The 20,683-nt window shown below is 34.4% G+C and overlaps 1 protein-coding gene across 11 annotated transcripts in view; it reads right to left on the reverse strand.

Moving 5' to 3' along the window:
- The window catches only part of ADAM18 (ADAM metallopeptidase domain 18), a 131,217-nt gene that overhangs the window by 24,140 nt on the left and 86,394 nt on the right, over positions 1 to 20,683 (reverse strand). For 10 of the 11 annotated variants that reach the window (XM_081221043.1, XM_081221051.1, XM_081221045.1 and 7 more), the window contains 2 exons: positions 16,057 to 16,147; positions 15,210 to 15,429 (listed from right to left, as the gene is read on the reverse strand). In XM_081221043.1, coding sequence (XP_081077169.1) covers positions 15,210 to 15,429; positions 16,057 to 16,147 — 311 coding nt within the window. The remainder of the gene's footprint in view (positions 1 to 15,209; positions 15,430 to 16,056; positions 16,148 to 20,683) is intronic. The other variant, XM_081221046.1, reaches the window with a different exon arrangement.

The following is a 20,683-nucleotide window of genomic DNA, read 5'->3' on the forward strand; positions in this document are numbered from 1 at the left end:
TGCTATATTATTAATTGTTAATACTGTTCTCTTGTTCTTATGTATAACATAAATGATAACTATAATATGTGTTATAGCAGAATATTGTAAAAATAGTATTCAATTTAATTAAAACATTCATCTACCAATCAGAAAAAAATCAGAGTTGATTATACGAAGTTAAAATCAGTGTAAATTTGGAGGTTCTATTGAAACAATGAATACAATTCAAGAAAGTTGTTACAAAAACATTCCAAAGGAGGAAAAATGCTTGATCATATAATACCTTACTCGTGCCAAACTAGTATTCACATGCGATCTTCAAATGTTAGCTAAAAAATTACTCCCTACAGTGCATGCAAAAGCACTTGATTACATATTGCAGAACATAAAAAATGATCTGTATAAAAATTATTTTAAAGTAATGTTGCTGTTAAAAAGAGGTGTGGAGATCATTAAAAACAAATATTGCTGGAATATTGCTAATATACCTGTTAAAAATTGTCCACACTTGGGGGCTTCCCTGGTGGTGCAGTGGTTGAGAATCTGCCTGCCAATGCAGGGGACACGGGTTTGAGCCCTGGTCTGGGAGGATCCCACATGCCGCGGAACGGCTATGCCCGTGAGCCACAACTACTGAGCCTGCACGTCTGGAGCCCATGCTCCGCAACGAGAGGCCATGATAGTGAGAGGCCCGCACACCGCGATGAAGAGCGGCCCCCGCTTGCCACAATTGGAGAAAGCCCTGGCACAGAAATGAAGACCCAACACAGCCAAAATAAATAAATTAATTAATAAACTCCTACCCCCAACATCTTCTTAAAAAAAAAAAAAAAAACTGTCCACACTTGAAAATAGAGAAAATTGGAGAACCATATTTCTTTTCAATGTCATTTTTGAACATTCATTAAAGGACCCATCTAAGGTAAACCTAAAGATTATTTAATTATTTAAGGGAATGTACTTTGTATAACTTGCTAGTCAGTACTGATAAGAGCCTAGATTTTGTGAACTTATATGCTAACATAGTTTCTGTCTGGCCAATATGTAAATGAGTTTTGTCTGATTGAAACCATAACCCAAAATTATGGTTTTATTACACTATAGGACATTAGCAGATTTTACTTCGAACCTAACAAGTGTATTTCAACATTCTTTTACTTAATGCCTCTAAAGTAGGGTGATTCCCAAGTGGCATCAAAAATTTAACTTGGCTGACTCTCCATTTCTCTAAGTTTTTTTCTTCTCATTTTGGTTTTTTGTTGCTTTGTTTTTGTTTCCGATTCTTGACCAAGTCAGTAAGTCTGCCCATGATGTGTATATATTTGTGAGTGCTTGTATATATGCATATACACATGTGCATACACATACAATTTTGCTTAGTTTATATATTACAGAATGGCTATAACTTTGGGTTGTATTAATTAACTTGTTCGTTTTTGTCACTTTAAAAAGAAAATGAGTGTGACTGTAAGGGATTGTATTAGGTGTGTATGAGTTTTTAGGCTGCTAACTAGCTTCTGTATGAGAGGCAGAAATAAATTATCTACCTCTCACATCTTTCTGAAATATAACTTAATTGGGTTAAAAATTATAATTACTACAATTAGGACATGCCAGTAGCAATAATGGCAGAAGACAATTATGTATCAGGATAATAGGATGTGTAACTGCTTCTCAAAAGACAAAACTGTTTTATCGTAATGCTATATCTGGTTGTTTCAGAATATGAAAGAGGACAGTGAAAGTCAAGGCCTGAATGAATATGGAAAATTATAGACATTTTGTGCAAAGTAACCTTGGTTTTGTTGATAATACCTATGCACAAGAAAATAATGAGTCTGAAAAAAATTTAGCAACAATTGTTCAATTTTGGTGGGGTCATTCATAAGATAATTTTAAAAATATGCTTGTGAATACCGTAAAGCCTCATACTATATTGATGCAAAATTAGAATTTGGGTTTTAAAAATTGTATACATGGAAATTGCCTGTGAAGTATTCAATTTGCTCTTAACAGTGGTAGTACAAGGTTTTTGTTTACTTTCTATAAATTTACCTGGATGGCAGAGATTCAATATTTCACCAGAATAATTTTCTGTGCTTTGTATTATGTAAATGGTTATTTTTTAAAACTTCCCCTTTTTTTTGAAAGAGCTAAAGTTCCCTATAATTTTACTACCTTTTCCTATTTTATGTAAGCTCTTGCACTGTCACTTTGATTAACAGGGAGTTAAGCAATTTTTACTAGATACCAATAATCCTTTTTAATTAAGTAACCACCTTGGACAACTCTGGTGATTTTACCTTACCAAGGTCAGAGTCTAAAGTCAAAACTATGGCACAGTGGTTGGGAGTCTGCCTGCCGATGCAGGGGACACGGGTTCGTGCCCCAGTCCGGGAAGATCCCACATGCCATGGAGCGGCTGGGCCCATAAGCCATGGCCGCTGAGCCTGCGCGTCCGGAGCCTGTGCTCCGCAGCAGGGGAGGCCACAACAGTGAGAGGCCCGCGTACCGCAAAAAAAAAAAAAATTTTCTTCATGATTTTATTAACACCTAAAACTATCTTTGAGATTTCTGAGATTGCCATCAGAAAATAACAGATTTGTTCTCTTATCTCATAAATATAAGAATGCTAGAAATAATTACAGTTTGTTTGGTATTCTCCATTATTTATTTATTTTTGTAAGATATTAATTTTTTAATGAAAACTCATCATATTGTAATGGCTTTTTACAAAATAAGAGAAACTATTGTTCCTAATTGCAGCTGGGAAGAATTTTACAATATCTTTCTTTTTTTAATCCATTTTTAAATTTAAGTAGTTAATTTACAATGTTGTGTTAGTTTCAGGTGTACAGCAAAGTGATTCAGATATATATATATATATGTTTTCTTTTTCAGGTTCTTTTCCATTATAGGTTGTTACAAGACCTTGAATATAGTTCCCTGTGCTATACAGTAGGTCCTTGTTGTATACCTAGTTTATACATAGTAGTGTGTATATTGTAACCCCAAACTCCTAATTTATGATATTCTCCATTATTTCCTAATAGATAGCAATGTAAGAGCTGCATAGGAAGAACTGTCAAAGAACTTCAGCCAGCCTTCCCTAGGTTAATTTTAAATATTATTAATATAAGCATAACTAACATTCTCAGCATAAATGTTTCATATATTGTACATGTAACAAGAATGGATTGAATGCTTATAGAAGATCAAGTCCACTTCTCTTCATAATATTTTCTTATCGTCAAGAGAAACTTTGATCAAACTCTTAATAAATAGTTATTATCACACCCCTGTCTTCAAAATAAGAGATTTTGCTTTTCTCCATTCTCATACTATTGATGACTCTAATAAATGAATCATTCAAACTTTTCAGGCTTTTGATCTACTGGTAGTTTCTGCTTTTCTCTAATGTTTACCTAAAGTTTCTGCTTTAGGTAGAGGATAGAAACTAGGTCTTCACTGACATGTAGAAAAGATCACATCAGGTATTCTAAACTATTTGAATTCAAGAATTAGACTCACAGGTACAGGATATGGTGCTTAAGCTGATACTGAGTAGACAATTTTAGAACACACCATATGGCTGAATCAGGCTTTATTGGAATCCTTTATATCCAGGAATATAATGCCATATGAAAGCAAACTGCTAACTCAAGATCCACAGGAATAAGAATCAATTATACAGGGCTAAATTAAATAATGAGAAAAATTAACTGTGGTTATACATTTCTGATGATATATCAGAAAGCCCTTTTTCTTTCTTCTTGATGCATTTCTAATCCTCAGTTTATTAGCTATGCTTTTATAAACTGAAATGAAACATTTTAAAACTAGGAACTGGTTCTCACTAGTGCCCCCAAATTCAGAAACAATACATTTACTGTTCCTTCAGTTTTTATGGTAATGCAATTATTTATAGGCTCAATAATGGTCCACCATTACCCTCCTACCATAAATAACTAGAAAACTAGACAAATTATAGAAAACAACTATTTTTACACATTGGACTACAGGCAGAACAAGACTATGATTTCTGAGAAAAAAAAAAAATGAGGTGAGCCCTCCTATTTTCCAGGCTCTTTGCTTGGAGGCAATTTCCTGACTAAGGTGTAGTGAGGAGGAACCCAAACACAGTCGGGAAATCTTGTTGAGTAAAGGAGATGGAGGTTCAAGTATGTGAAGGTTAAGAGGCTGTGGAACCTAGAATTTGCTGAGAAGACTATTCTAGAGGAGGGAACTACAAATGAAAGAGTTCTATAAACCTACGTAGGAACTGCCTTCTGTCTTTGGCTGAATACAATCTGCACCTGCACAGGGCTAACATCCATAAGACTGAATAAGAACTACTTCCAGAGGAAAAAAATTAGCAAGGAACTATAAGATGAATAGTTCCTGAAATCACACAACCTGGAAATCATACAAGGTCCTATCAGAGTGAATGTACAGGCCATGTTGAATGCACAGAATATTCAACAGACACCATAGAAGGGTCACAACTCAGAACTGGGGCAAATTTAGCCTAAAGTAAAATTTAGGCCCTAAAATATTTACTCTATGCTTTCAAAGAGCTTAACAACAAGTCTTGAAAGGTTTAAAATGATCTGCAAGTTCTACCCAATAAAGAATTGAAGGTAATGATCAAAGGACTCAGGAGAAGATTGGAAGAAAAAAGTGAAAAGTTAGAAGTTTCTAAAAAAGAGTTAGAAAATATAAGGTACAACCAAACAGAGATGAAGAATACAATAACTGAAATAGAAAACACACTAGAATAAATCAATTATAGACTAATTGATACAGAGGAATGGATCAGTGAGCTGAAGACAGAGTAGTGGAAATCACTAATGCTGAACAGAAAAAAGAAAAAAGAATAAGAAGAAATGAGGAAAGTTTAAGAGACCTCTGGTACAATATTCTGTGCACTAATACTCATTTTATAGAGATCTCAGAAGAAGAAGAGAGAGGGAAAGGGACTGAAAACATATTTTAAAACATAATAGCTGAAAAAAATCCCTAACCTGCAAAAGGAAGCAGACATCCAAGCACAGGAATCAGAGAAAGTTCCAAATAGGATCAACCCAAAGAGGACTACACCAAGACACACTGTAGTGAAAATGGCAAAAATGAAAGACAAAGAATATTAAAAGCAAAAAGGGGAAAACAACAAATTACATACACGAGAACTCCCATAAGGCTATTAGCTGACTTTTCAGCAGAAACTTTGCAGGTCAGAAGGGGGTGGCACAATATTTTTAAAGTGATGAAAGGAAGAAAAACGACAACCAACAATACTCTAGCTGGCAGGGCTTTCATTCAGATTTGATGTCAAGATCAACAGTTTTACAGACAAGCAAATGCTAATAAAAGAGCACCACCAAACCAGCTTTACAAGAAATGTTAAAGGAACTTCTCTAAGTGAATAAGAAAAGGCCACAACTAGAAATGTGAAAATTACAAAACAAAAAATCTCACTGGTTAATGAAAATATATAGTAATGGTAGTAAAAACAAAAAATCTCACTGGTTAATGAAAATATATAGTAATGGTAGTAAATCAACCACATATTTATCTACATGAAAGGTTAAAAGACAAAAATAGTAAAGTCACTTATATCCACAATGAATAGCAAAGGGATATGAAAAACAAAAATACGTGAAATATGTCAAAAATGTGGGGGAAAGGGGAGTAAAATGCAGGATTGTTAAAACGTGGTTGAACTTCAGAAATCAGCAATTTAAAATTATATATATATATATATATATATATATATATATATAGTTTTATATAAACTCCATGTTAACCACAAACCAAAAATCTATAATAGATACACACACACAAAAAAAGATAATGAGTGTGCAAACATAACACTAACTATAGTCATTAAATCAGAAGGTAAGAGAGCAAAAAGAGAAAGTAACAAAAAAGAGAAGTACAAAAACACTCCAAAACAAATAATAAAATAGCAATAAGTACATGACTATCAATAATTACTTTAAATGAAAGTGGACTAAATATTCCAATCAAAAGACATAGAGTAGCTAAATGAATACAGAAACAAGATCATATACATGCTGCCTACAAGAGACTCACTGCAGAACTAAAGACACACACGGACTAACTGTGAGGGAATAAAAAAGGGTATTCCATACAAATGGAAACAAAAAGAAACCCAGGATAGCAATAATTATATCAGATAAAATAGACTTTAAAATAAAGACTGTTACAAGAAACAGAGATGATAATATAAATGATGACAATGACAAAGGGATTAGCACAAGATATGAAAACCTTTAAATATGCATGCACCCAACATAGAAGCAATTAAACACATAAAGCAAATATTAACAGACATAAAGGGAGAAACTGACAGTAACACAATCATAGTGGGGGACTTTAACTCCCCACTTACAACAATGAACAGATCATACTGACAGAAAATCAGTACGGAAACACTGGCCTTAAATAACACATTAAAACAAAGAGACTTCATAGATATATATAAAACATTCCATCTAAAGCAGTAGAATACACATTCTTTTCAAGTGCACAGGGAACATTCTCCAGGAAAGATCACATGCTAGGCCACAAAACAAGTCCAGGTAAATTTAGTTGAAATCATATAAAGCATCTTTTCTGACCACAAGGTGATTGACTAGAAATTAACTATCAGAAAAAAAAAAACGTGGAGCCTGAATAATATGCTACACAACAAAAATGGATCACTGAAGAAATCAAAGAAGAAATTTTAAATGCCTGGAGACAATGAAAATTAAAACACTATAATTGAAAATCCATGGGATGCAGCAAAGGTAGTTCTAAGAAGGAAGATTATAATGATACAAGCATACCTCAGGAGACAAGAAAAATCTCAAACAACTTAAACTTACTTAACAACTTAAACAACTTAAACTCCTTTAGTTACTTAAAGGAACTAGAAAAAGAACAAACAAACTCCAAAGTTATTAGAAGGAGTGAAATCATAAAGATCAGAGCCAAAATAACTAAAATAGGGACAAACAAAACCCCCACACAATAGAAGAGACCAATGAAACAAGAGCTGGTTCCTTGAAAAAGAAACAAAATTAATAAACCTTTAGCCAGACCCATCAAGAAAAAGAAGAGAGAGGGCCCAAATCAATAATACCAGAAATGGAAAAAAAGTTACAACTAATACAACAGAAATACAAAGGATCATAAAAGATATTCCAAAAATTATATGACAATGAAATGGACAAAGTCCTAGAAATGTACAATTTCCCAAGACTGAATAAGGGGTAAAAACAAAATCTGAACAGACCAATTACCAGTATGAAACAGAATCAGTAATTTAAAAACACTCCCAACAAACAGAAGTCCAGGACTAGATGGATTCACAGTAAAATTCTACCAAACATTTGGAAGAGAGTTAACAGCTATTTTTCTCAAATTATTCTAAAAAATTGCAGAGAAAGAAATGTATCCAAAATCATTCTAAGAGGCCATATCACCCTGATACCAAAAGCAGACCAAGATATCACACACAAAAAAGAAAATTACAAGGAAATATCACTGACAAACATAGATGTAAAAATCCTCAACAAAATATTAGCAAACCAAATCCAACAATATATGAAAAGGATCATACATCATGATGCAGTGGGAATGTATTCCAGAGATACAAAATGGTTCAATACCCACAATTCAATCAATGTGATACACATATTAACAAATTTAAGAATAAAAATTATAGGATTATCTCAATACATGCAGAAGAATCTATTGACAAAATTCAATGCCACTTATAATACAAACTCTCAACAAAGTGGGAATAGAAGGAATATACCTCAATGTAATAAGGGACATACATGTTAATTCCATAGCTAACATCATACTCAATGGTGAAAAGCTCAAACCATTTCCTCTAAGATCAGGAACAAGACAAGAATGCCCCCTCTCACTACTTTTATTCACCATAGTATTGTAAGTCCTAGCCAGAACAATCAGACAAGAAAAAAATAAAAGAAATCCAAATTGAAAAGGAAGGAATAAAATTGTCACTGTTTGCAGATTACATGATATTATGTATAGGAAATCCTAAAAATACCACAAAAACTACTAAAGCTAATTCAGTAAAGATGCATGATACAAAACTAATATACAGAAATCTGCTCCATTTCTATACATTATCAGAGAAATTTTTTTCAAAATTCCAATTTCAGTTGTGTCAAAATAATACAACACCTAGGAATAAATCTAACTAAGGAGGTAAAAGACCAGTACTTAGAAAACTGTAAGACACTGATGAAAGTAACTGACAACAATACAAACAGATGGAAAGACGTACTGTGTTCATAGATTGGAAGAATATTGTTAAAACGTCCATACTACCTAAAGCAATCTACAGATTTAATGCAAGCCCTATCAAGATACCCATGACATATTTTCACTGAAATAGAACAAATAATTCTAAAATGTATATGGAACCACAAAAGACCCCAAATAGCCAAAACAATCTTGAGAAAAAGAACAAAGCAGGATGTATAACTCTCCCTGATTTCACACTATATCACAAAGCGACAGTAATCAAAACAATATGTTACTGGCATAAAAAAAAAGACACACTAATTAATGGACCCATATAGAGCCCAGAAGTAAACCAACACACTTATGGTGAATTAATCTATCACAAAGGAAGCAAGAATAGACAATGGTAAAAAGACATCAATAAGTGATGCTGGGAAAACTGGACAGCTACATGTAAAATAATTAATTTAGAACATTTTCTCACCCCATAGACAAAAAATACACTGAAAATGGATTAAATACCTAAATGTAAGACTGGAAACCATAAAACTTCCTGAAGAAAACATAAAAGAATGCTCTGTCATAAATTGTAGTGATAATTTTTTTTTGGTCTGTAACCTAAGGCAAAGGAAACAAAAGCAAAAATAAACAAACAGGACCTAATTAAACTCAAAAGCTTTTGCACAGCAAGGAAACCATTGACAAAAATGAAGAAAACCTACTGAATGGGAGAAAATATTTACAATGATATGACCAACAAGGGGTTAAGATGCAAAATATATAAACAGGTCATACAACTCAATATCAAGAACCCAAACTACTCAATTAAAAAATGAACAGAAGACCTGAATAGACATTTTTCCCAGGAAGACATAGAGAAGGCAAACAGGCACATAAAAAGATGCTGAAAATTCATAATCATCAGTTGTAACTTGTCCTTTTTCAATTTTAATTTTATTGACTTGAGTCCTCTGCTTTTTTTTCTTGATGAGTCTGGCTAAAGGTTTATCAATTTTGCTTAACTTCACAAAGAACCAACTTTTAGTTTCATTGATCTTAGCTATTTTTTTCTTTGACTCTATTTCATTTATTTCTGCTCTGATCTTTATGATTTCTTTTCTTCTACTAACTTTGGGTTTTGTTTGTTCTTCTTTCTCTAATTCCTTTAGGTGTAAGGTTAGATTTATTTGAGATTTTTCTTGTTTCTTGAGGTGGGTTTGTATTGCTATAAACTTCCCTCTTAGAACTGCTTTTGCTGCATCCCATAGGTTTTGGATCATCATGTTTTCATTGTAATTTGTCCCTAGGTATTTTTTGATTTCCTCTTTGATTTCTTCAGTGATCTCTTGGTTATTTAGTAGCATATTGTTTAGCCTCCATGTGTTTGTATTTTTTACAGCTTTTTTCCCTGTAGTTGATATCTTGTCTCATAGCATTGTGGTCAGAAAAGATGCTTGATATGATTTCGATTTTCTTAAATTTACTGAGGTTTGCTTCATGACCCAAGGTATGGTCTATCCATGTGCACTTGAGAAGGACGTTTATTCTGTTGCTTTCAAATGGAATGTTCTATAAATATCAATTAAGTCCCTTTGGTCTATGTGTCATTTAAGGCCTGTGTCTTTATTGGTTTTCTGTCTGGATGATCTGTCCATTGATGAAAGTGGGGTGTTACAATCCCCCACTATCATTGTATTATTGTCGATTTCTCCTTTTATGGCTGTTAGCATTTGCCTTATATTTTGATGTGCTCCTATGTTGGGTGCATATATATTTACAATTGTTATATCTTCTTATTGGATTTATCCCCTGATCATTATGTACTGTCCCTGCTTTGCCTCTTGTAACATTCTGTATTTTAAAATCTATTTTGTCTGGTATGAATATTGCTACACCAGCTTTCTTTTGATTTCCATTTCCATGGATTATCTTTTTCCACCCCCTCACTTTGAGTCTGTATGTGTCCTTAGATCTGAAGTGGGTCTCTTGTAGACAGCATATATATATATAGGTCTTGTTTTTATCTCTATTAAGCCATTCTAGGTCTTTTGGTTGGAGTATTTAATACATTTACATTTAAGGTAATTATTGATATGTATGTTTTTATTGCCATTTTTTAACTGTTTTGGATTTTTTGGGTTTTTTTCCTCCCTTTGTCTTTTGTTCTCGTGTTGTGATCTGATGTCTATCTTTAGTGATGTGCTTAGATTGCTTTTTCTTTTTTGTCTGTGTATCTATTGTATATTTTTGTTGTGTGGTTCCCATGAGGTTTCGATATAGCAGTCTATATGTACACCAGACTGTTTAAAATAGTTGATCTCTTAGTTTCAAATGCATTTCCAATATCCTGTATTTGTACTCTCCTCTTCTCACAATTGCTTGTTTTGATATCATATTTGTGTGTGGATGAATTCCTACCTTTACTTTTTGTTTGCCTTTAATGGTGAGTTTCTCCATGCATAATTTTCTCTTTTCTTGTGGCTTTTTCTTTTCTGCCTAGAGAATTTCCCTTAGGATTTTTTGTAATGCTGGTTTGGTGGTGCTGAATTCTCTTAGCTTTTGTATGTCTGGAAAACTTTTGATTTTTCCATCAAATCTGAAGGAGAGCCTTGTTGGACAGCATACTCTTGGTTGTAGGTTTTTCCCTTTCATCATTTAAAATATGCAGAACCATTCCCTTCTGGCCTGCAGAGTTTCTGCTGAAAAATCAGCTGATAGCCTTATCAGGGTTCCCTTGTGTGTTATTTGTTGACTTTCCCTTGTGGCTTTTAATATTTTTTCTTGTCTTTAATTTTTATTTATTAATATGTGTCTCAGTGTGTTAATCCTTGGGTTTCTCTTGTATGGGATTCTCTGCATTTCCTGGACTTGAGTGACTGTTTCCTTCCTCAAGTTAGAGAATATTTGGCTATAATCTCTTCAAAAATATTCTCAGGCCCTTTCTCTGTCTCTTCTCCTCCTGGGACCTCTTTACTGCAAATGTTGATGCATTTAATGTTATGCCAGAGGTCTCTAAGACTGCCCTCTTTTCTTTTCATTCTTTTTTCTTTATTCTGTCTTCTGGCAGTGGTTTCTACCATTCTGTCTTCCAGCTCACTTATTCGTTTTTCTGCCTCAGTTATTCTGCTATTGATTCCTTCTGGTGCAGTTTTCATTTCACTTATTGCATTGTTCATCTCTATCTGTTCTTTAAATCTTCCAGCTCTTTGTTAAACATCTCTTGTAATTTCTTGGTCTGTCCCTCCATTCTTTTTCTGAGATATTGGATGATCTTTACTATCATTACTCTGAATTCTTTTTCAGGTAGTTTGTCTATCTCCACTTCATTTAGTTGTTCTTGTGGGTTTTTATTTTGCTCCTTTGTCTGGAACATTTTTCTCTACTCTCTCCTTTAGTCTAGAAATACACCCACACACCTGTGGTCAATTAATCTATGACAAATGAGGCAAGAATATACAATGGAAAAAAGACAGTCTTTTCAGTAAGTGGTGTTGGTAAAACTGGACAGCTACATGTAAAAGAATGAAATTAGAACATTCTTTAACATCATATGCACAAAAAAACTCAAAATGGATTAAAGTCCTAAATATAAGACCAGATACTATAAAACTCTTAGAGGAAAACATAGGCAGAACACTCTTTGACATAAATCAGAGCAAAATATTTTTTGAGCCCTCTCCTAGAGTAATGGAAATAAAAACAAAAATAAACAAATGGGACCTAATTAAACTTAAATGCTTGTGCACTGCAAAGGAAACCATACACAAAATGAAAAGAAAACCCACAGAATAGGAGAAAATATTTACAAACAAAGCTACCAACGAGGGATTAATCTCCAAAACATACAAACAGCTCATGCTGCTCTATTTCAAAAAAGCAAACAACCCAATAAAAAATGGGCAGAAGATCTAAATAGACATTTCTCCAAAGAAAACTGAGAGATGGACAAAAAGCACATGAAAAGATGCTCAACATCACTAATTATCAGAGAAATTCAAATCAAAACTACAAAAGGTATCACCTCACACCGGTCAGAATGGCCATCAACAAAAAGTCTACAAACAATAAATTCTGGAGATGGTGTGGAGAAAAGGGAACCCTCCTACACTGTTGGTGGGAACGTAAATTGGTACAACCACTGTGGAGAACAGTATGGAAGTTACTTAAAAAACGAAAAGTAGAACTACCATATGATCCAGCAATCCCATTCCTGGGCATACATCCAGAGAAAACCATAATCCGAAAGGATACATGTACCCCAATGTTCATTGCAGCACTGTTTACAATAGCCAAGACTTGGATGCAACCTAAATGTCCATCTAGAGAAAAATGGATAAAGAAGATGTAGTACATATATACAATGGACTATTACTCAGCCATAAAAAGGAATGAAATAATGCCATCTGCAGCAACATGGATGGATCTAGAGAATTTTCATATTAAGTGAACTAAGTCAGACAGAGAAAGATAACTATCATATGATATCACTCATATGTGTAATCTAATTTTTAAAATGAAACAAATTCTTATTTAAAAACAGAAACAGGGCTTCTCTGGTGGCGCAGTGGTTGAGAGTCCGCCTACCGATGCAGGGGACACGGGTTCGTACCCCAGTCTGGGAGGATCCACATGCCGCGGAGCGGCTGGGCCTGTGAGCCATGGCTGCTGAGCCTGCGCGTCCGGAGCCTGTGCTCCACCACGGGAGAGGCCACAACAGTGAGAGGCCCGCATACCATAAAAAAAAAAACAAAAAAAAAAAAACCAGAAACAGACTTACAGGTATCAAAACCAAACTTATGGTTACCAAAGGGGAAACATGGTGGGGAGGGACAAGTCAGGAGCTTGGGATGAATATACACACACTACTATATATAAGATAGAAAACCAGCAAGGATCTGCAGTGTAGCACAGGGAACTCTACTCAATATTCTGGGAAAACCTATACAAGAAAAGAATCTAAGAAAAGAATGAGTATATGTACATGTATAACTGAATCAATTTGCTGTACAGCTGAAATTAACACAACATTGTAAATCAACTATACTCCAATAAAATTAAAATTAAAAAATAAATGTAAAAAATTGTTAATGATCAGAGAAATGCAAATCAAAACCACAATGAGATTATCACCTCACACCTGTCAAATGTTTATCATCAAAAGTCTACAAATGGGGCTTCCCTGGTGGCGCAGTGGTTGAGAGTCTGCCTGCCGATGCAGGGGACACAGGTTCGTGCCCTGGTCCAGGAAGATCCCACACGCCGCGCAGCAGCTGGGCCCGTGAGCCATGGCCACTGAGCCTGCGCGTCCGGAGCCTGTGCTCCGCAACGGGAGAGGCCACAACAGTGAGAGGCCCGCATAGCGCAAAAAAAAAACCAAACAAAAAAAGTCTACAAATAATAAATGCTGGAGAGGGTGTGGAGAAAAGGAAACCATAGTGCACTGTTGGTGGCAATGTATTTTGCTATGGCCACTGTGGAAAACAGTATGGCGGTTTTTCAAAAACCTGAAAATAGAATTACCATGTGATCCATCAATTCCATACCTAAATATACATCCAAAGAAGATGAAAACACTAATTCAAAAAGATATATGCACCCCAATGTTCATAGCAGCATTATTTATAATAGCTAAGATATGGAAGCAACCTAAGTGTCCATCAACAGATGAATGGATAAAGAAGATGTGGTGTATATATATATAATAGAGTATTACTCAGCCATAAATAAAAATGAAATTTTGCCTTTTGTGACAACATGGATGGACCTTGAGGGTATTACACTTAATGAAATAAGTCAGAAAGAGAAAGACAAATACTATATATTATCACATATATGGAATCTAAAATATGAAATGAGTGAACACAACAAAACAGAAACAGGTATAGAAAACAAACAAGTGGTTACCAGTGGGGATAGGGAAGTGGGGAGGGGAAAGAGAGGCACAGGTGATTAAGAATATATATAAAACAAAGAAACTGCAAGTATATATTGTACAGCAAAGGGACTATATCCAATATTTTATAATAACTTGAGTATAGTCTATAAAAATGTTGAATCACTATGTTACATATCTGAAACTTTTATAATATCATAAATCAACTATACCTCAATAAAAAATGTATGTATATCCTGAGCCCTCAATAAGACAGAACATAACTTCCTACTTTTTAAGTCTGGTATATACATAGTGACTTTTTTCAATAAAGTGCAATATGGAAAGAGGGGGAAAAGAGTAATTTTACAGTGAGAAATCTGGAAACATTACCTCAGCCAGGTAATCAAGGTTAACGTCAACATGCACATATACTTGATATGATGAAAGGGCACTTTACCTGTGCATTTTCCTCCCAAGAACACATAAACCCAATCTAATCACAAGAAAAACATTACACAAATCCAAATTGAGGGACATTCTACAGAATATCAACCAGTTCTACTCCAAAGTGTCAAGGCCATCAAAAACAAGGAAATTTTGAGAAATTGTCAAGAGGAGCTTAAGGACACACATTTAATAAATGTCCTATGGTATTCTGAGTGGAATCCTGCAAAAGGACACTAAGTAAAAGCCAAGGAAATCTGAATGAAGCATGGAATTCAGTTAAAAATAGTGTATCAACATTGCTTCATTGATTATAGCAAATGTACCATACTGTTGTTAGATGTTAATAATAGGGGTGTTGCTTAGGGGTGAGGTGTTCAATATGGGCAACAGGGAAATCTGGGGGGCGATAGCATGGTCTAAAACTGAATGTGGTGATGGTTGTGCAACTCTATAAATTAATCAAAAGCAGTGAATTGTACACTTATCATGGGTGAATTTTATGGCAAATGATACCTCAATAAGGCTGTTTTAAAATGCATTGGTTGGTATATTGGCAAAATGAGTATAAGCATAAAAAATAATTTTTAAAACACTTAAAATATTTAGTTATAATTACCATTTCAGGACCACACATAGTGCCATCTTCTACAAATGTCTGATCTCTGTCTTCGGGTTTTTCAACTGTGGTCAGTGTATCTCTAGGTGTCTTCTCTGTGTTTAGAAATGTTGATGTACACACGTCATCTCTTACATGTGTATAAATCACAGATAAATTTGTGCGTGTTACTAAAGCTTTGTGAGGCCAGGTACAAACTAATTTTCCACATAACATATTGCTAGAAGCATAACGAAGAAGAAAAGTTTCTTATTATTTACAGAAATAATGTAGATTGCTGATATAGCTAAATTTTTAAAGTATTTTACTAACTTAAATCCATATTTCAAAACTTTTCTCTAAGTAAATTTTTTTGAGCACACTGACTCATGTATGATGTGGCTCTTTTTGTTTTGTGCAGAAATGTAGCAAGGGAAAAATTAATCATTTTTGTAATCTGACAGCCATGATCTGTTCTATATTAGCTTCTGAAATTTGAGCAAATGATCATTGGTCTTTGACTTTTTTCATTAGTACAATGGGATAAATAATTCTAACTACAAATATTTGATGTATATAAATATATATTTATAATGTATAGCATAAATATATAATGAATATAAAGGACCTAACAATGCCTACCTCATCCCATCAATAAACACAGGTGATTTTTATGGTCATTATTCTAACATTACAGGTACTGAACACATGTTGTTTGTAGGAAATAGGTAATACTGTTCAGCTCAGATCATGAAACAAGAGGAAACTTGTTATAAAATGGCATCTTAGCTTGTACATAATATGTTCCAGAATCTGAGCAATATACAACCTACATTCCAAACAAAATTATAATTTTCTAAATACATACGGGTAATTACAATAGTTTCGGCCACAGTTTCCAAATTTATCTCCTCTTGAATTTATTTCATCAAAACAAGCAAATGGAGCACCTCTAGATGCTAAAAGAAAAAAAGAAACTTAAGTAAGTAAATTACAACACACAATTCCAATTATCATGATAGAAATAATAGACTCAGTCTGGAAATTATAATGTTATCCCTAGGAAGGTTTATAATTACCTTGCATTAAAAAGTTGCTGGAGATAGATCAAGATTAATTACACAAAGAGCAGCATTACTCAAATGTCTATACACTATTAGAGAAATAAGCAGTCATTGCCTCTCTATTCCTCTAAACTGTTTATGTTCTGTCTTAGTTACCTACCAAATGTGAAAATAAAGTCTGCTTTTACTACAAAAAAAAAAGAGGAAAGAGATGGGATTTATAATGCAATACTGATAAGAAGCCCAAAGAGCATTTGATTTAACTCTTCCTATTCCATACTAGAGTCCTCAGCTGTGTTCCCTAGTATCCTAACAATCACTAAACAAGAACTATTGAATTTTAAAATTAGGAAGGATGTGAATGTTCATCTACTTTGGCCATTTAAAATACTTATATCTAATTTTAAGATCATGAAAAATTAAAAGATATTTAAAGTTGCCCCATCACTTTGACTTGATGATTTAGAGGTGGGTAGTGCTGCTCATTTTAATCACATGTAATAAGAACTGAGATCTTTTGTTGTCACTACTTTTAATTGACAAGGGAATTCTCCTTAGCAATTTCACAGATTTTTATAGTTGGAGAACATGATCGATAAACTTCACTCTCTCTCCTGAAAGACGCAATCGGTACATATACAGTATGCTACAAAACAGGCCAAAACAGATTTGTGAGAAGAATCCACCATAATTAGCAATTCTCTTTTGAAAACACCAGCTCCTTAACTCACCAGTAAGTACTTAGCTTCTGATTGATTTGCTGCAGTCAAAATACTGATTTGATTAAATTTAATTTAAACTTCCCTACACCCCCAGATTCTATACAGGGCCAGCATTAAGATGATGCAAAATTTATGGTGACCCTTTCTTCAAATGTGCAGACACCTATGCAGGTCTACAGGGATCATGAAAAATATGACACAACCAAAAGAACACAATAAACCTCCAGAAAATGGCCCCAAAGAAGTAGAAGTCCAGGAAATGTCTGACAAGTAATTCAAAATAATTGTTCTAAAGATACTCAGAAAACTACAAAAGAAAACAGGTAAACAATTTAATGATACAGAGAAAATAATATAAGGATGAATTAAGAGGTTCAGTAAAGAGGTTGAAAACATTAAAAAAAAACAAATTTTGGAGATAAATGAATACAATGACTAACTGAAGAATTCAATAGAGCTTCACTAGCAGACTTGAACAAGTAAAGAGAGAATAAATGACCTAGGAGACAGATCAATTAAAATGACCCAGGAATGTGGATCAAAATGGCAGAGTAGGAGGTCCCTGAGCTCACCTCCCTCATGAACATATCAAAACTACAACTACTTATAGTGTTACTCTCACTGACAGTGACCTGAAGACTAGAAGAAAGACTCTTCTACAACCAAGGCTGTAAAGAAAGAACCACATGAAGTCTAGCAGGAGGGGAAGAGAAGTGAGCTAGTAGGGTCCCAGACCACTACTAGGTGACCCAGAAAAGGAGGGGGAAATCACAGCCTCAGGGATCCTCCCTGGGTAACAATGGGTTTGAGTCACATATTAAGCATCCCAGCCCTGGGGTGTGACACGTGGGAGAAAAGCCCCTTTACTTGGTTTGAAAAGCGGTGGGACTTCCAGAGAGCTGTAAGAAAATGAGACTCAACTCTTTCTATTTTTTTTTTTTTTATTGGGGTATAGCTGTTGGGAGACTTTACTCTTAAAGAGTGATACACAGACTGGCTTACTCCCATTTCCAGCACAGAAGCAGCATATTGAAAACACATTTGGGAAAGAATGGATCCGAGCACAGTAGTGTGGCTCCAGCCCCTCTGGCACAGACCAAGCCACTAACCAAGATGCAAACATTGGAGAAAAACTGGAACCGGCTCAGAAGTGCACCCACAAGCCCTTGTTCGCAACCAAGGTGGAGGCTGCCATTGCAACTGAGAGAAACCCAACTCCCTCAGGGCTCCTGCTCCAGCTCCTTAGGCCTCAGCCATACCCTCAATAGGGTGGAAACTACCACTGAGCCTAGAAGTCCCAGCTCCCACCTGGCTCAGTGGGGAAGATGTGGCCCATGCTCACTTTAGTTCCAGCTGTCCCACTAAAGCCACTGGGCACACGTGGACTTGTACAGTGACAATCCCAGACAAGGACATGCCTTCAAGACTGGGATAGGTAACTGTCTCACCTAATTTCATAGAGACAAACAAAAAAAGTTAAACAAAATGAGAAATGGGAATGTTAAAAAAAAAGATAAAGCCCCTGAAAAATCCTAATGAAATGGTGACAAATAATTTACCTGATAAAGAGTTCAAAGCAATAGTAATAAGAATGCTAACTGAACTTGAGAAAGAATAGACTAACACAATGAGCACTTCAGCGAAGAACTAGAAAATATTTTTTTAAAAGAACCAGTCAGAGCTGAAGAATACAAGAGTGAAATAAAAAATACACTAGAAGGACATAAGAGCAGATTAGATGATACAGAAGAACACTGAAATAACCTGGAAGACAGGATAGTGGAATACACCCAATCAGAAAAGCAAAAACAATTTTTAAAAAACTGAGACAATCAAGTATATTAACATTTGCATTGTAGGGTATTCACAAGGAGAAGAGAGAGAGAAAGAGGTAGAAAATATGACTGATGAAATTATGGCTGAAAACTTCCCAATCGTGAAGAAGGAAACAGACATTAAGGTACAGGAATCCACAGACTCCTAAACAAGATGAACTCAAAGAGACGCACATCAAGATACATCACAATTAAAATGGCAAGAGTTAAATATAAAGAGAATTTTAAAGGCAATAGGAGAAAAACAAAGTCACATACAAGGGAACCCCTTAAAGGCTACAAGCTGATTTTCTCTAAAAAATTTGAAAGGCAGAAGGAATTGGCATGATATATTTAAAGTGCTGAAAGAAAAAATCTACAACCTAGTATACTCTACCCAGCAAGGTTATCATTCAGAATTGAAAAAGAGTTAAGAGAGTTTCCAAGATAAGCAAAAAGGAAACGAATTCATCACTACTAAACTGACCTTACAAGAAAGGTTAAAGAGTCGTCTTTAACTGAAAAATAAAAATCACACAAAAAATAAGAAAATATAGGAAGGGAAAAATCTCCCTGGTAAAGACACATATAGTAAAGGCAGTGGATCAACCACATAAATTAGCTAGTACAAAAGTTAAAAGACAAAAAGTGTAAAACCAACTTTAACCAAAATAAACACATAGGGATAAACATGAAGATGTAATATATGACATCAAAAAACACAAAACCTTAGGGAAGGGAGTAAAAAATGTAGATCTTTTAGAATGTGTTAGAACAGAGAACTACAAAAACAACTAGAAAAGCAAGAAAATGTCAACAAGTACATACCTATCAATAATCACTTTTAACTGTCAAGGGACTAAATGCTCCAATCAAAAGACACAGAGTAGCAGACTGGTTTTTAAAAAAAGACCCATTTATATGCTTTCTACTAGAGACTCATTTCAGACCTAAAGACAAACATAGAGTGAAAGTGAGGGGATGGAAAAAGACGTTTTATGAAATGGAAATTTCAAAAAAAGCCAGAGTAGCAATATTCATATCAGACAAAGGAGACTTCAGAATAAAGTCCATGATAAAAGACAAAGAAGGTCGTTATAAAATGATAAAGGGGTCCATAGAGAAAAGAATGTAACATTTATAGACATATATGCACCTACTATAAAGGTACCCAAATATATAAAGCAAATATTAAAAAACATAAAGGGAACAAGTGACAGGAATGCAATCATAGTAAGGAACTTTAACACCCCACTTAGATCAATGGATAGGTCATCCAGATAGAAAACCAAATAAGGAAACAGTGGCCTTAAATGACACATTAGACAAGTTGGATTTGATAGATATCTACAGGACATTCCACAGAAAATCAGCAGAATATACATTCTTTCCAAGTGCACATTTCTAGTCTCTAGGATGGATCACATGCTAGCCCAGAAAACAGGACTTAGCAAATTTAACAAGTTGAAATTATATCAAGTATCTTTTCTGACCAAAACGGTATGAAACTAGAAATAAATTACAGAAAAAGCACAGAGATGTGGACACTAAACAACATGCTACTAAAAACCAACAGGTCAATGAAGAAATCAAAAAGGAAATCAGAAATTACCTTGAGACAAATGAAAATTAGAACACAACTTTCCAAAATCTAAAGAACACAACAAAAGCTGTTCTAAGAGAGAATTTTATAACAATACAGACTTACCTCATGAAACTAGAAAAAATCTCAAATAAACAACTTAACCTACCATTTAAGGGAATTAGAAAAAGAAATAAAAACAAAGCCCAAAGTCAGCACAAGGAATGAAATTATAATAATCAGAGTGGAAATAAATAAAACAGGGTCCCAAAAAACTATAGAAAAGATCAAGAAAACCAAGAGATGTTTTTTT

The sequence above is a fragment of the Mesoplodon bidens genome (genome assembly GCF_964165515.1).
Source record: "Mesoplodon bidens genome assembly, chromosome: 20".
In the NCBI taxonomy this organism is placed as follows: Eukaryota; Metazoa; Chordata; class Mammalia; order Artiodactyla; family Ziphiidae; genus Mesoplodon; species Mesoplodon bidens.